The sequence below is a fragment of the Erythrolamprus reginae genome, chromosome 7 (genome assembly GCF_031021105.1).
Source record: "Erythrolamprus reginae isolate rEryReg1 chromosome 7, rEryReg1.hap1, whole genome shotgun sequence".
In the NCBI taxonomy this organism is placed as follows: Eukaryota; Metazoa; Chordata; class Lepidosauria; order Squamata; family Dipsadidae; genus Erythrolamprus; species Erythrolamprus reginae.
Window position 1 is genome coordinate 15,347,143 of NC_091956.1, and position 15,959 is coordinate 15,363,101.

Consider the following 15,959-nt stretch of genomic DNA (forward strand, 5'->3'; position numbering starts at 1 on the left):
ACTAGTGGCGTGGCCAATTAGTCTCCAATCTTACTCCTGAGGAGACCTCCTCTGGAGTAACCACACAGACTGAGACGGCCTCCCCTTTTCTCCCCATCAGGCGGTTGAAACAGTTAACTTCACAATAACATTTTGCACTCTTTTTCAGCAAGAAAGACAATTGCACGAAGATGAAGAATTTGCACAAACCTTGGCTATGTTGGATGAAACGCCCAAAAAGAAAAAGGTAAGTGGGAAATAATGGTTCGGTAAAAGTAAATGGTTTTCTCCTCTTGATTGCTGTGTACTCTTAACCGATGTGTGACATAAGCTGAAATTTCAGGAGATCTTCTTTCTCCTTCTCCTGAATTGCTTCATCCCACCAGGTCGGATGATGAAGAAAGAGGCTTGGTATCTGGTCTGGTCCTCAGGCTCTGGATTAAATCTTTGATTACTTGCTCTGGATCTGCTTAATCAAAGGAAAACCAATGTGGCAAATTGAATGTTGAATGTTTTGCTTAAGTGGTTTGGGGAAATATCAGTTGGCTGGCTTCCTTGCAGAATAGAATAGAATAGAATAACATTACAGAATATGATAGAATAGAATAGAATTTAGAATAAAATAGAATTTAGAATACAGTGATCCCTCGAGTTTCGCGATCTCGATCTTCGCAAAACGCTATATCGCGATTTTTAAAAAAATATTAATTAAAAAAAAAACCACTTCCGGGTTTGGCTTCAGGACTCAGCTGGGAAGCGGCGCGGCTGTTTTAAAAGGTCGCAGCCGGCCTGGGGGGCTTCCCAGCACCCCCCCAAACCCCTAACCTGGGTCTTCCCGGCCGCCCACGCAAAGGGGAAACCCCGGCTCCTCGCTGATGCCCGCCGCTCGCCCACCCCCCAGCAAGAGGGGGAAGACCCAGGGAAGGTTCCTTCGGCCGCCCAGCAGCTGATCTGCTCGGTAGCGCAGCAGCAGCGAGGAGCCGAATCGGGGTTTCCCCTTTGCGTGGGCGGCGGGGAACGCAAACTCCACCATCTATGCATGCGCGGTCATAGAAAAAAGGGCGCGCATGCGCAGATGGTGTTTTTACTTCCACAACCCTACATCGCGAAAAATCGATTATCGCGAGGGGTCTTGGAACGGAACCCTCGCGATAATAGAGGGATCACTGTAGAATAGAATATAGAATAGAATACAATAGAATAGAATATGGAATGGAATAGAATTTAGAATAGAATAGAATTTTTTATTGGCCAAGCGTGATTGGACACACAAGAAATTTGTCTTTGGTGCAGATGCTCTCAGTGTACATAAAAGGTACATTTGTCAAGAATCATGAGGTGCAACACTTAATGATTGTCATGGGGTCAAATAAGTACTCAGGAAACAATATTGATATAAACCGTAAGGAGGCAAGCAAGAAGTTGCAGTCATACAGTCATAAGTGGGAGGAGATGGGAACTATGAGTAGGCTAATAGTCATAACATTGCAGCCTTAGTGAATGGTTTGACAGTGGTGAGGGGATTATTTGTTTAGCAGAGTGATGGCATTTAGGGAAAAAATGTTCTTGTGTCTAGTTGTTTTGATATACAGTGCCCTATAACGTCGTTTTGAAGGTAGGAGTTGAAACAATTTATGTTCAGGATGCGAGGGGACAGTAAATATTTTCACAGCCCTCTTTGTGAATGTTCTGAAATTGCTGCCAATAATACCTTCATCCCAATGACACCAAAGCAAAATCAAAACACAAGGTCTGTTTATTATCGTAGCCTCGAAAAGAAGAATTTCAGCAGTCAAAATCGGGTGAAGCAGAAAAAATTAAACAGACTCACAAAGGTAATTGCTTTTTTTTTTTAAAATTAAGGCTTTGTTAAGTTCTGTGTCACCTTCGCTTATCCTTAAAAACCATTGTTCTCTCTGTAGAGAAACCCACCCCTCTTCCCTCAGATTCTCAGCCTTATTCTGCAAAAGATCATCTTCCCTCTGAAAGTGTCAGGCTGTTGAATCTTCACCCGGAATCGTCTGCTACAAAGGAGGAGGCGGATTGGAGGAATAAAAGGGATTCGTCCAAGACTTCCTCCAGGTTAACGCCACTCAAGCAACAAGCGGAGGCCCTCAGAACCGAAAACCAAACCTCGAAAGGAGAGAACCTCAGGAAAGGAACGGCAACGCCATCAGGAAAAACCATTTCACCCAAAACCAAGACGCCGACAAAGGCAAAGGTTTCTCCTGAACAATCCAAGGTAGGTCTAAGAAAACGTTTTTGGTTGGTATGATCATTAATCATGAATGTTTGTGGGTTTTCGGTGCTCCGTGAGGTTTGATGTGCGTTTTTTTGTGCAGATGTTTTACGACCGAACGAGGTAACCTCATCAGTGTGAGAAAGGAGGAATTTTTTTTCTTTTTTAAATCATACATTCATTCCTAGCACTGATGATGCTACCTAGTTTGGTAATGAAATGTTTGCAAGGAAACCACCAAGCTTGAAGAGCACCAGGGATCCCACAGTTCATCCCTGAAGTACAAACATCCTCTTACAAAATATTGATACGCATTTCCATGGAACTGAAAGAAGTTGAGCAATAGGTTTAAAACGTTTTCATAGATTTTGCCAGTAGAGGAAAGACCTTATACTATTTCCTGTATTTTATCGTACAATGGATATATGTTTATCCCAGGCTTGTTTAAATTCAGTTACTGTGGATTTACCAACCACGTCTGCTGGAAGTTTGTTCCAAGGATCTACTACTCTTTCAGTGAAATAATATTTTCTCATGTTGCTTTTGATCTTTCCCCCAACTAACTTCAGATTGTTCTTGTGTTCACTTTCCTATTAAAAACACTTCCCTCCTGAACTTTATTTAACCCTTTAACATATTTAAATGCTTCGATCATGTCCCCCCTTTTCCTTCTGTCCTCCAGACTATACAGATTGAGTTCATTAAGTCTTTCCTGCTACGCTTTATGCTTAAGACCTTCCACCATTCTTGTAGCCCGTCTTTGGACCCGTTCAATTTTGTCAATATCTTTTTGTAGGTGAGGTCTCCAGAACTGAACACAGTATTCCAAATGTGGTCTCACCAGCGCTCTATATAAGGGGATCACAATCTCCCTCTTCCTGCTTGTTATACCTCTAGCCAAGCATCCTACTTGCTTTTCCTACTGCCCGACCACACTGCTCACCCATTTTGAGACTGTCAGAAATCACTACCCCTAAATCCTTCTCTTCTGAAGTTTTTGCTAACACAGAACTGCCACAGAACTTTAAGACTTGTGGACTTCAACTCCCAGAATTCTGGCTGGAGAATTCTGGGAGTTGCGGCTACGTAGGCTGGAGAATTCTGGGAGTTGAAGTCCACAAGTCTTAAAGTTGCCAAGTTTGAATACCTCTTTTTAGCATTATTACACAGGAATTGGGAAACTTTATTTTATTGTATTTTGGACTCTGAAAGGTCTATATTTCATTGGCAAAAGCACATGTTTTTCCTGATACCCTCAGTTCAGTATCTCCATTTTTCAGGCAAGACTGCTGTTGAAAACCCTCCAGAGCTGTTCCACCTCCTTGTACCCCCCCGCCACACACACACACAAATACCTCCATGGCAGCCTGTAAAATATTGGAAGGTTGTTGTCATGTCATCTTTGGACCTCCTTTTCCCAAAATTATGTATATTTATTTATTTATTGGGTTTGTATGCCGCCCCTCTCCGTAGACTCGGGGCGGCTAACAACAGTAATAAAAAACATCATATAAATCCAATACTAAAACAACTAAAAACCCTTATTGCAAAAACCAAACATCCCTACAAACAAACATAACATGCATAAATTGTAAAGGCCTAGGGGGAAAGAATATCTCAGTTCCCCCATGCCTGACGGCAGAGGTGGGTTTTAAGGAGCTTACGAAAGGCAAGGAGGGTGGGGGCAATTCTAATCTCCGGGGGGAGCTGGTTCCAGAGGGCTGGGGCTGCCACAGAGAAGGCTTTTTCCCTGGGCCCCGCCAAATGACATTGTTTTGTTGACGGGACCCGGAGAAGGCCCACTCTGTGGGACCTAACCAGTCGCTGGGATTCATGCGGCAGAAGGCGGTCTCGTAGATACCCTGGTCCGGTGCCATGAAGGGCTTTATAGGTGATGACCAACACTTTGAATTGTGCCCGGAAACTGATCGGCAACCAATGCAGACTGCGGAGTGTTGGTGTTACATGGGCATTTTTGGGAAAGCCCATGATAGCTCTCGCAGCTGCATTCTGCACGATCTGAAGTATATCCAGTTCCTGCCATCGTCCTTCGTCCACAATAGCTTCTAGGCTCCTCATCATCTCTATTGCTCTTCTCTGAACTTTTCCTAAAATCTCAAACATCTTTTTTGTGTGTGTTGATGTGACCAGAGCTGAATGCAGTTATATTCTAAGTGTGATTATAACTAGGGCTTTATAAAGCGGTACTATTGCTTGCCATCATCTTTTACACCACAGCCTTTTTCCGTTCTTTGTGGAGGGGCTCTCAGCGGAAAATCCAGAAGCTGCTTTCTCAAAACAGGCATAGCAATCCAGGAGGTTTTTGGTTGATATCCTAAAGAGGGTGGTGGAGCTACCTTATCGGTTGGCCAGGATTGAGCCGTTAACAACGAAAGATTCATACTGCCATCACCTTCCTTGCCTTCCATAAGAGTCTAAAGACTCATCTATGCCGCCAGGCTTGGGGCTATTAGACCCTAGCCCCCTGGCTGATGAATGATAAGTATGTTGCTATTGAGTGGGAATGACTGATTTTTAATATAATGGGGATTTTAAATTAGATAGTGGGTTTTATATTAATTGGATTTACTATTTGTATTCTATTGTTCTTTTTATATGTTGGGAGTTGCCCCAAGTCCCCGGAGAGGAGTGGCATATAAATCCAATGGATGAATGGATGGGGGAGCATAAATTTTACATTGCAAGATGATAAAACTGTTTTACTGAACAAAAGACACAAGCCCCATGTGCAACAGCAGCATCATTTATTTATTAAACTTTTGAGATTTCTGCTTTAAGCGGATTTGGCTCACCACAATAGAATAAACAATGTTGTTTGGTGAGGCCCAGGGGAAAAGCCTTCTCTGTGGCGGCCCCAGCCCTCTGGAACCAACTCCCCCCGGAGATTAGAATTGCCCCCACCCTCCTTGCCTTTCGTAAGCTATACATGTATAGCTATACCCAGCTATACATCTCCACCCCATGTCCAGTCAGCGAAGCAGCGGAAGTGATGTGCCGGTGCCTGGAGACTGTTGGGGCCTGGATGGGTGTCAACAAACTCAAACTCAATCCAGACGGAGTGGCTGTGGGTCTTGCCTCCCAAGGACAATTCCATCTGTCCGTCCATTAACCTGGGGGGAGAAACATTGACCCCCTCAGAGAGGGTTCGCAACTTGGCCGTCCTCCTCGATCCACAGCTCACATTAGAGAAACATCTTTCAGCTGTGGCGAGGGGGGCGTTCGCCCAGGTTCGCCTGGTGCATCAGTTGCGACCCTATTTGGACCGGGAGTCACTGCTCACAGTCACTCATGCCCTCATCACCTCGAGGTTTGACTACTGTAACGCTCTGTACATGGGGCTACCTTTGAAAAGTGTTCGGAAACTTCAGATCGTGCAGAATGCAGCTGCGAGAGCAATCATGGGCTTTCCCAAATATGCCCATGTCACACCAACACTCCGCAATCTGCATTGGTTGCCGATCAGTTTCCGGTCACAATTCAAAGTGTTGGTTATGACCTATAAAGCCCTTCATGGCACCGGACCAGATTATCTCAGGAACCGCCTTCTGCCGCACGAATCCCAGCGGCCAGTTAGGTCCCACAGAGTGGGTCTTCTCCGGGTCCCGTCAACGAAACAATGCCACTTGGCGGGACCCAGGAGAAGAGCCTTCTCTGTGGCGGCCCCGGCCCTCTGGAACCAACTCCCCCCGGAGATTAGAACTGCCCCTACCCTCCTTGCCTTTCGTAAGCTACTCAAAACCCACCTCTGCCGCCAGGCATGGGGGAATTAAGACTTCTTCTCCCCCTAGGCTGATACAACTGTATGTATGGTATGTTTGTACGTATGCTGGTTTTATATATTAAGGGGTTTTAAGTTAGTTTTTAGTATTGGATTTTTACTGTATATTGTTCATGACTCTTGTTAGCCGCCCCGAGTTTTCGGAGAGGGGCGGCATATAAATCCAATAAATGAAATGAAATGAATGAAAGCTCCTTAAAACCCACCTCTGCCGTCAGGCATGGGGGAACTGAGATATTCTTTCCCCCCAGGCCTTTACAATTTATACATTGAGAGCATATGCACCAAAGACAAATTCCTTGTGTGTCCAATCAATGTTAAGTCTTTAAGAAATATTCCTTGTGTGTCCAATCAATCAATTTAAACATGCCTGGGATAAACATAGATCCATTGTAAGATAAAATACAGGAAATAGTATAAGGGCAGACTAGATGGACCATGAGGTCTTTTTCTGCCGTCAGTCTTCTATGTTTCTATGTTTCTATGCATGTTATGTTTGTTTGTAGGGATGTTTGGTTTTACAATAAGGTTTTTTTTTTAGTTGTTTTAGTATTGGATTTATATGATGTTTTTTTATTACTGTTGTTAGCCGCCCCGAGTCTACGGAGAGGGGCGGCATACAAATCCAATAAATAAATAAATAAATAAATAATTGAGAAGGCTACGGAGCATGGCCCAGTCTATTAGTTTATGAGAGAGGTGGGTTCAGTGGATATTGAAGGCATATTAGATCCATGTGGATATGTGCATAATTGCTGAGAGAGGAATCTGTATAAGAACAGTAAATGCTCAAACATGATTCAGTAACTGTGCTGCAGGTCAAAAAAGCACATTCATTCAGTCTCTTTTGTGTAACCTTGGCAACTTTTAAAACCGGCTCCCAAAATTCTGGAAGTTGATGTCCAGAAGTCTTAACATTGCCAAAGTTGGACATCCCTGGTGTAAACACTTGATGGGGGAAAATGTCTTGAATGTAGAAGTTGAAAGGAGATTTTTCTCCCGCGGTCTGTATCATTTCGTTATGAATGCAACCTCCTTTGCCAACACTGACCTGAGCAGAATTTGAAAAAAAATATCCCCCGTGTGCTGCATCCAATAAATAAATAAATAAATAAATAAATTTGGTTTTTTTCTTTTGACAGTCGGTCAGTCCCGAGGACTCTGCTGAAAAGAAGCGGACGAATTACACAGCCTACAGAAGCTTCCTCAATCGAGAAGGTCCGAAGGCCCTCGGCTCTAAAGAAATACCCCGGGTGAGTCTAAAAATTTAAAATAAAAATTGAGCCAAGAAGGCGGCTCCGATTAATGTTCTCAGACACCTCTCTCTCTGGGCTAAAAGGGTGTGTGTGTGTGTGTGTAGGATGGCAGGCGCACACATGCTCACACCTATTCCCTACCCCAACATGCGCATGCCACTTGCATGTGCACAACATCCCCTTATCCCCGCCCATGTGCAGAGGTCTCAATAAAGCCTGGGACGGTGAAAAAACCTGCCCCAACGGGCAAACGGAAGTTTGGAAAACCGGACTTCCAGTTTGCCCTTAGTGCTGTTTTTCACACGCTAGAGCAGTGATGGCGATCTTTTTTTCCCCTTGGGTGCCGAAAGAGCGTGCCTGCGCACTGTCATGCATGCGCAAGTGCCCATACCCATAATTTAATCCCAGGGGAGCCAAAACAGCTTGCCCCATCACCCAAAGGCCCTCTGGAGGCCGGAAACGGCCTGTTTCCCAACTTCTAGTGGGCCCAGTAGACTCCTGTTTTGACCTCCCCAGGCTCCAAAGGCTTCCGTGAAGCCTGGGGAGGGTAAAACGCCCTCCCCCATCCCCCCAGAGGCTCTCTGGAAGCCAAAAATGCTCTCACATGATCCTCTGTGCAAGCCAAAAATCAGCTGGCCGGCACACATGTGCACGTTGGAGCTGAGCTAGGGCAACGGCTCGCATGCCGGCTGATATGGCTCCGCATGCCACCTGTGGCACCCGTGCCATAGGTTCACCATCACTGATCTAGAGGCTTCAGAGAAGCTTCCCGAAAGCCTCCGGAGTGCAAAAAACAGCACAATGGGTAAATCAGAAGTCCATTTTTCCGAATTTTTGGTTTGCCCTTTGGGCAGTTTTTCTCACTCTGGGTCTTCAGGGAAGCTTCTCTGAAGCCTTTAGAGTGTGAAAAATAGCACAACGGGCAAACCAGAAGTTCAAAAAAACAGACTTCCATTTGCCCAGTGTGCTGTTTTTTGCACTCTGCAAGCTTTCGGGAAGGGTTAAATTTATGGTGGGTTAAATAAAATTACATTTATTAAGGATTAAATTCAGGGAAGCCTATGAGGGTGAAACGCCTTTCCCCAAGTCCGAAAATCAGCTGGCTAACATGTGCATGCGCGCTTGAGCTGACATAGGACAACGCCTTGCGTGCCCTTCGATATTGCTCTGCATGCCACCTGTGGCACATGCGCCACCAGTTCGCCATCGCAGCTCTAGGCTTTGCAGCTGGTTAACACCATAAATTTAACCCTTCTGGTCACCTTTTTCTCCCCTTTTGTCTCTATTTTATTTTTAGGGCGGTGAAAATTGCTTGGAAGGCATGACGTTTGTGATTACCGGAATCTTGGAATCGATTGAACGGGACGAGGCCAAGTCTCTGATTGAGCGCTACGGGGGCAAAGTCACCGGAAACATCAGCAAGAAGACCAATTACCTTGTGAAAGGACGTGACTGCGGCATGTCCAAGTGTGAAAAGGTAAAATAACTATGATATGCAGACACTTTTATGCCTAGTTGGTGCCTTTTCACCCATAGACTGGACCGGGACTCATTACTCACAGTCACTCATGCCCTCATCACCTCGAGGTTCGACTACTGTAATGCTCTCTACATGGGGCTACCTTTGAAAAGTGTTCGGAAACTTCAGATCGTGCAGAATGCAGCTGCGAGAGCAGTCATGGGCTTACCTAGGTATGCCCATGTTACACCAACACTCCGCAGTCTGCATTGGCTGCCGATCAGTTTCCGGTCACAATTCAAAGTGTTGGTTATGACCTTTAAAGCCCTTCATGGCATTGGACCAGAATATCTCCGGGACCGCCTCCTGCCGCACGAATCCCAGCGACCGATCAGGTCCCACAGAGTGGGCCTTCTCCGGATCCCGTCAACTAAACAATGTCGGTTGGCGGGCCCCAGGGGAAGAGCCTTCTCTCTGGCGGCACCGGCCCTCTGGAACCAACTCCCCCCGGAGATTAGAACTGCCCCTACTCTTCCTGCCTTCCGTAAACTCCTTAAAACCCACCTTTGCCGTCAGGCATGGGAGAACTGAAACATCTTCCCCTGGGCATGTTTAATTTATATATGGTATGCTTGTGTGTATGTCTGTTAGTATATGGGGTCTTTTAAATCTTTTAATTTTAAATTTGTTAGATTATTTATGATTTGTTTCCACGTGTTGTGAGCCGCCCCGAGTCTTCGGAGAGGGGCGGCATACAAATCTAAGTAATAAATAAATAAATAAATAAATAAATAAATAAATAAATCAATCAATCAATCAATCAATCAATCTCCACTGCTGGAACGGTTCAGTAGAACCTATTATACAAGCAAGGCATTTGCTTGTGTAAATATCTGGAGACCTTACAGTGAAGGGCTGCAAATTTTTTTACTACCACACTATGGTCTTGGCTTATTTTGTGGGTGTGGATTGCCGGCCATGTGACCAGGTGGGCGTGGCTTGACGATCGACTAGCTTAAAGGTGGCCAACTTGACATCACTCACGTCAAGGGTTAGAGTTAGGATGCCTGGCCTCTCCTTGCCATAAAGAGATACAATTTCCCTATCTATTTACTATTTTAAACAGTCTTTATCCCGGAGCTATAATTGCATTTAACAATGTACTAGGGCAGGGGTAGGCAAAGTTGGCTCTTCTATGACATGTGGATTTCAACTCCCAGAATTCCTGAGCTAGTATAATTGGCTCAGGAATTCTGGGAGTTGAAGTCTAAAAGTCATAGAAGAGCCTACTTACTAGGGGATCACCATCAGTGAACTGGTGGACAATACTACTTGGCCCGTTGCGTGGATGTTGGATGGTTCAGGTGGGAAATTATGGCAGGTGGAGCATGTTCTTTCGGATTGTTACGTATGTTGATATTGGTCTTTGGCATCATACGAATTTTGTTGTATGGGCATACTGTGTATCTACATACAATGACAATAAAGTTTATTATTATTATTATTATTATTATTTATTTATTTATTTATTATTTATTAGATTTGTATGCCGCCCCTCTCCGTAGACTCGGGGCGGCTCACAACAGTGATAAAAACAATACATGGTAACAAATCTAATATCTAAAATCTAAAATAACAGTTTTGCATTAAAAAGTCTAAAAAGAAAAAAAACACCAATAGATAAAATACATACACACAGTCATATCATGCACAAAACTACATAGGCAAGGGGGAGATGTCTCAGTTCCCCCAAGCCTGACAACAGAGATGGGTTTTAAGGAGTTTAGGAAAGGCAAGGAGGGTGGGGGCAGTCCTAGTCTCTGGGGGGAGTTGATTCCAGAGGGTCGGAGACGCCACAGAGAAGGCTCTTCCCCTGGGTCCCGCCAGACGACATTGTTTAGTCGACAGGACGCGGAGAAGACCAACTCTGTGGGACCTAACCAGCCGCTGGGATTCGTGCGGCAGAAGGCGGTCTCACAGACTATTATTATTGTTATTGTTGTCATTATTATTGTTGTTGTTGTTGTTGTTGTTATTACTGAATATCCAAAATATACTATTTAATTCTATGTATATATGCCAAATATGTACATACATATTACACACAGGCACACAAAAATATACACTGTTCCAAAAATTAAAGGGAACACTCAAAGAACACATCCTAGATCTGAACGAATGAAATATTCTCATTGAATACTTGGTTCTGTGCAAAGTTGAATGCACAACAGCATGTGAAATTGATTGTCAATCAGTGTTGTTTCCTAAATGGACTCTTTGATTTCACCAAAGTTTGATTTACTTGGAGCTATATTGTGTTGTTTAAGTGTTCCCTTTATTTTTTTGAGCAGTGTACCTTATCTACTATATAAAGTGTATGTATACACACGCACGCATAGCTCCTCTAAAATTATACACGTTCAATCTAATTTACTGCGATAGGAAAAACATACCCAGAGGCCAGATTGGGTGGGGGGAAAAAATCAAATTTTTTCTACCGATTCTTTGTACCTGACTGTACCCGTAGGAGTCCATCACTGAGACCTGACATCATTTCAGACAAATAGCTCTGTGATCTCTTCTTAAAAACCTCCAGTGATGGAGTACCCAGCACTTCTGAAAGCAAACCACTGGTTAATAGATCCATGTTCCACTGGTTAATGGTTCTCACTGTCAGGAATTTTTTCCTTACTTCTAGGTTTATTTTATTTATTTATTTTATTATTCAGATTTGTATGCCGCCCCTCTCCGCAGACTCGGGGCGGCTCACAGCAATAACAATACAATGTAAAACAAATCTAATATTTAAGTTAATTTTAAAAACCCCAATTTAAAACCAATCATACATACTAGCGTACCATGCATAAATTTTATAAGCCTAGGGGGAGGGAAAAAGTCAATTCTCCCATGCCTGACGACAGAGGTGGCTTTTAAGGAGCTTACGAAAGGCAAGGAGGGTGGGGGCAACTTTGATATCTGGGGGGAGTTGGTTCCAAAGGGTCGGGGCCGCCACAGAGAAGGCTCTTCCCCTGGGTCCCGCCAACTGACATTGTTTAGTTGACAGGACCCGGAGAAGGCCAACTCTGTGGGACCTAACTGATCGCTGGGATTCGTGCGGCAGAAGGCAGTCCCGGAGATATTCTGGTCCGATGCCATGAAGGGCTTTATAGGTCATAACCAACACTTTGAATTGGGACCGGAAACTGATCGGCAACCAATGCAGACTGTGGAGTGTTGGTGTGACATGGGCATATTTAGAAAAGTCCATGATAGCTCTCGCAGCTGCATTCTGCACGATCTGAAGTTTCCGAGCACTTTTCAAAGGTAGCCCCATGTAGAGAGCATTACAGTAGTTGAGCCTCGAGGTGATGAGGGCATGAGTGACTGTGAGCAGTGACTCCCGGTCCAGATAGGGCCGCAACTGGTGCACCAGGCGAACCTGGGCAAACGCCCCCCTCGCCATAGCTGAAAGATGTTTCTCTAATGTGAGCTGTGGATCGAGGAGGACGCCCAAGTTGCGGACCCTCCGAGGGGGTCAATAATTCCCCCCCGAGGGTGATGGATGGACAGATGGAATTGTCCTTGGGAGGCAAAACCCACAGCCACTCCGTCTTATCCGGGTTGAGCTTGAGTCTGTTGACACCCATCCAGACCCCAACAGCCTCCAGGCACCGGCACATCACTTCCACTGCTTCGCTGACTGGTTGTTTCTCTGCTTGGTTAGTTTCCATGTCTATGGAGGCTGTGGAGATTCGTATTCATTCGGGTCACAGTTGTCCCAAAAGCGTTTTTTTTCAATAGGGAAGTGGAGTTTCTGTTTTTTCTTTGAAGACATTTCACCTCTCCTCCCAAAAGCTTCTTCAGCTCTGACTGGATGGTGGGGAATGGAAGGATTGATGTTCCTTGCAGACGGCTGGTCATTTGTATCCTTTGAGAGAAATGAAACGTCTTCAAAGAAAAACGAAGAAAGTCCAAGTTGGCTCCTGAAAAAGAAACTTTGGGAGTGCCTTATGGTACTTCAGAGAATAGGTCGACCTCCTCCTGTTTGTTTTTCCAAATGTTTTTGACACATAAGCCGCCATAGAAATATGACTTCGCCTTGATCTGAATTTTGCCGACAGGCATCGGCTTTAGGGACGAAAATTGTCGACGAAGATGGCTTGTTTGACCTGATACGAAATACTCCAGGCAAAAGGTCCAAGTATGAAGTAGCAGCTGAAACAGAGGTTAGTACCCCCTTGCAGTGATTCCTGGCTCGACATTCCTGCTTCCTGCCATTCCCACAATTGTGCAAGGAGAAGATGATTGACAGGCAGCAAAAGACCTGTAGCGTTAGCATTAATGGGGAAGGCTGACATTAACTGAGAGGTTATTTATTATTTATTCATTTATTTATTCATTCATTAGACTTCTATGTTGCCCTTTTTGAAGCGACTCAGGGCGGCGTACAACATAATAAATGCAAACAATATATGTGTAGAAATCTAATTATTTTAAAAGAAATATACAAAATTAGCAAAATACTAAAAAAATCCATGCACGTTCATCCACATTCATACAATTCAATCATTCACAACGTTGGCTGGAGACAATTTTTTTGCTCACGGCCCACTGGCAGAGGTGGGTCTTCAGAGCTTTACGAAAGACCAGGAGGGAAGGGGCGGTGTGTATCTTTGGAGGGAGTTCGTTCCAGAGGGCCGGGGCCACCACAGAGAAGGCTCTGCCATTCCCACAATTGTGCTAGGAGAAGATGACTGACAGCCAGCAAAAGACCTGTAGCATTAGCATTAATGGGGAAGGCTGCCATTAATTGAGAGGTTATTCATTCATTCATTCATTCATTCATTCGACTTCTAGGCCTTCTCGCAGCGTACAACCTAATAAATACAAACAATATATGTGTAAAAATCTAATTATTTTAAAAGAAATATACAAAATTAGCAAAAAACCCATGCACGTTCATCCACATTCATACAATTCAATCATTCACAACATTGGCTGGAGACAATTTCGTTGCTCACGGCCCCCATGCTCGCTGTCAGAGGTGGGTCTTCAGAGCTTTACGAAAGATCAGGAGGGAAGGGGCGGTACGTATCTCTGGAGGGAGTTCGTTCCAGAGGGACGGGGCCACCACAGAGAAGGCTCTTCCCCTAGCCCCACCAGACAACATTGTCTGGCCGACGGAACCTGAAGAAGGCCAACTCTGTGGGACCTAACCGCCTGCTGGGATGCATGAGGCAGTCGGGGTTCCCTCCTTCCTAGAGAAGGTGAGGAGAATCCATACATCAGGAAGAAATGAGAGAAAGTATACTTCTCTCGTTCCATGAGCACCCAAGGGAATTTGCTTAAATATAATTGTGGAAAGAAGGTTTCCTGACCTAGGCTTCCCTGAAAGCATGAAGCCAACTTTATGTCCTGATAAAACCCCTTTTATTTATTTTACAGTGAATTCCTCTCCAGCAAAGTCCCAGCCAACAGTTTTTCAAAATTTGTTTGATTGATTGATTTGTTTGTTTGTTTGTAAAATTTATATACCACCCAGCTACATGGACTCTGGGTGGCTCACAACAAAAACAACTATTATAAACAATTTAAAAATACATTAACCCTTAATAAAACCATGCATATCTCCCAATGGCTGAATCAAGATAATAAACTAAAGGCCTTGGCCTGCTGGAAAGGCCAGGTCTTAATAGTTTTCCGGAAGGTCAGTTAGGTGGGGGTATTGCGGATCTCCGGAGGTAGTTGGTTCCAGAGCATTGAAGCCACCACAGAGAAGGCCCTTCCCTGCGGCCCCGCCAACTGACATTGTTTGGTAGACGGGACCTGGAGAAGGCCGACTCTGTGGCCCCTTATTGGCCGCTGGGAGGTGTACAGTAGAAGGCAGTCCCGTATTTAGTGTGGTCCTAAGCCATGTAGGCCTTTGAAGGTAATAATCAACACCTTGAATTGCATCCGGAGACCGACTGGTCATTTTTGATAAAGGAATTATATTAGGGATGTCCAATCTTGGCCACTTTAAGACCTGTAGACTTCAACTCTCAGAATTCCACTGCCAGCTTGGCTGGGGAATTCTGGGAGTTGAATTCCAGAGGTCTTAAAATGGCCAAGGTTGGCTACCCTTGCATTAATAGCCTGTCTTGACATGTAGAGGGTACAGTTACTAGTCCTCTATAAACAAGTATGAAACAGAATAAATCTGACAGGTGCCCCCAAAAAGTGAGAAGAATTTTCCTTGCCTTGGCAGGAATAATATAATTGAGTGAACCTCCTTATTGGCGCCCAGAGAATTCAAACAATTTCCAAAGTAGCATACAGTGGTACCTCCACCTAAGAACGCTTCTACTTACAAACTTTTCTAGATAAGAACCGGGTGTTCAAGATATTTTTGCCTCTTCTCAAGAACTATTTTCCACTTACAAACCCGAGCCTCTGAAACTAACCGGAAAAGGCAGAGAAAAGCCTCTGTGGGGCCTCTCTAGGAATCTCCTGGGAAGAAACAGGGCCTCCACCCTTCCTGTGGTTTCCCCAATCGCACGCATTATTTGCTTTCACATTGATTCCTATGGGAAAAATTGCTTCTTCTTACAAACATTTCTACTTCAGAACCTGGTAATGGAACAAATTAAGTTCTTAAGTAGAGGTACCACTGTATTTGTTTTAAGCTTCATTCTATCCAAGAGTCTGAGCTGTTGTGTTCCATGGTTTATGATGTCTTGCTTTTTTGGGGCCAGTCCCCTCAAGTTTGCAAAGATCCCCCTTCGTTCTCAGTGTAGCCCTTCCTTTCCTTTCCTTTTTTTTAAAGGCCAAGAAAACAAAGTCCAAGGACGAAAAAACATCCCCGGAAACGAAAGCCCACAAAAGGAAACCCAGCCCCGCAAAGCTGGATTCCGACTCCCGAAAGAAAACCTTCCTTGCTGAAAACGCAGCACCTTTGCAATCCGTCAAACAGGAAGCCGGGGCAGTAAGGAGAGGGCTGGACTTCCTGGAGGAAGAGGAAGAGAAGCCAGTTTCCAAGGAGAAAAAGAAGGAGACGAATAAAAACGGAGGGGGAACGTTATTGTGGGTGGACAAATACAAGCCCATGTCCCTCAAAACCATCATTGGGCAACAAGGCGAGCAGAGCTGCGCTAATAAACTCTTGCGTTGGCTTAAAAACTGGCAGAAGAATTCTTTGCAAGACAAACAAGGTAATCGTATTATTCTGGCACGCGATTTCTATCTCTT

At 44.6% G+C, this 15,959-nt stretch overlaps 1 protein-coding gene across 1 annotated transcript in view; it reads left to right on the forward strand.

Moving 5' to 3' along the window:
• RFC1 (replication factor C subunit 1) overlaps positions 1–15,959 on the forward strand; it is a 57,074-nt gene that overhangs the window by 22,008 nt on the left and 19,107 nt on the right. Inside the window, exons 7-13 of the mRNA XM_070757114.1 lie at positions 149–226; positions 1,748–1,814; positions 1,902–2,221; positions 7,160–7,270; positions 8,571–8,750; positions 12,854–12,958; positions 15,538–15,922. Of these exons, the coding sequence (XP_070613215.1) occupies positions 149–226; positions 1,748–1,814; positions 1,902–2,221; positions 7,160–7,270; positions 8,571–8,750; positions 12,854–12,958; positions 15,538–15,922 (1,246 nt within the window). The remainder of the gene's footprint in view (positions 1–148; positions 227–1,747; positions 1,815–1,901; positions 2,222–7,159; positions 7,271–8,570; positions 8,751–12,853; positions 12,959–15,537; positions 15,923–15,959) is intronic.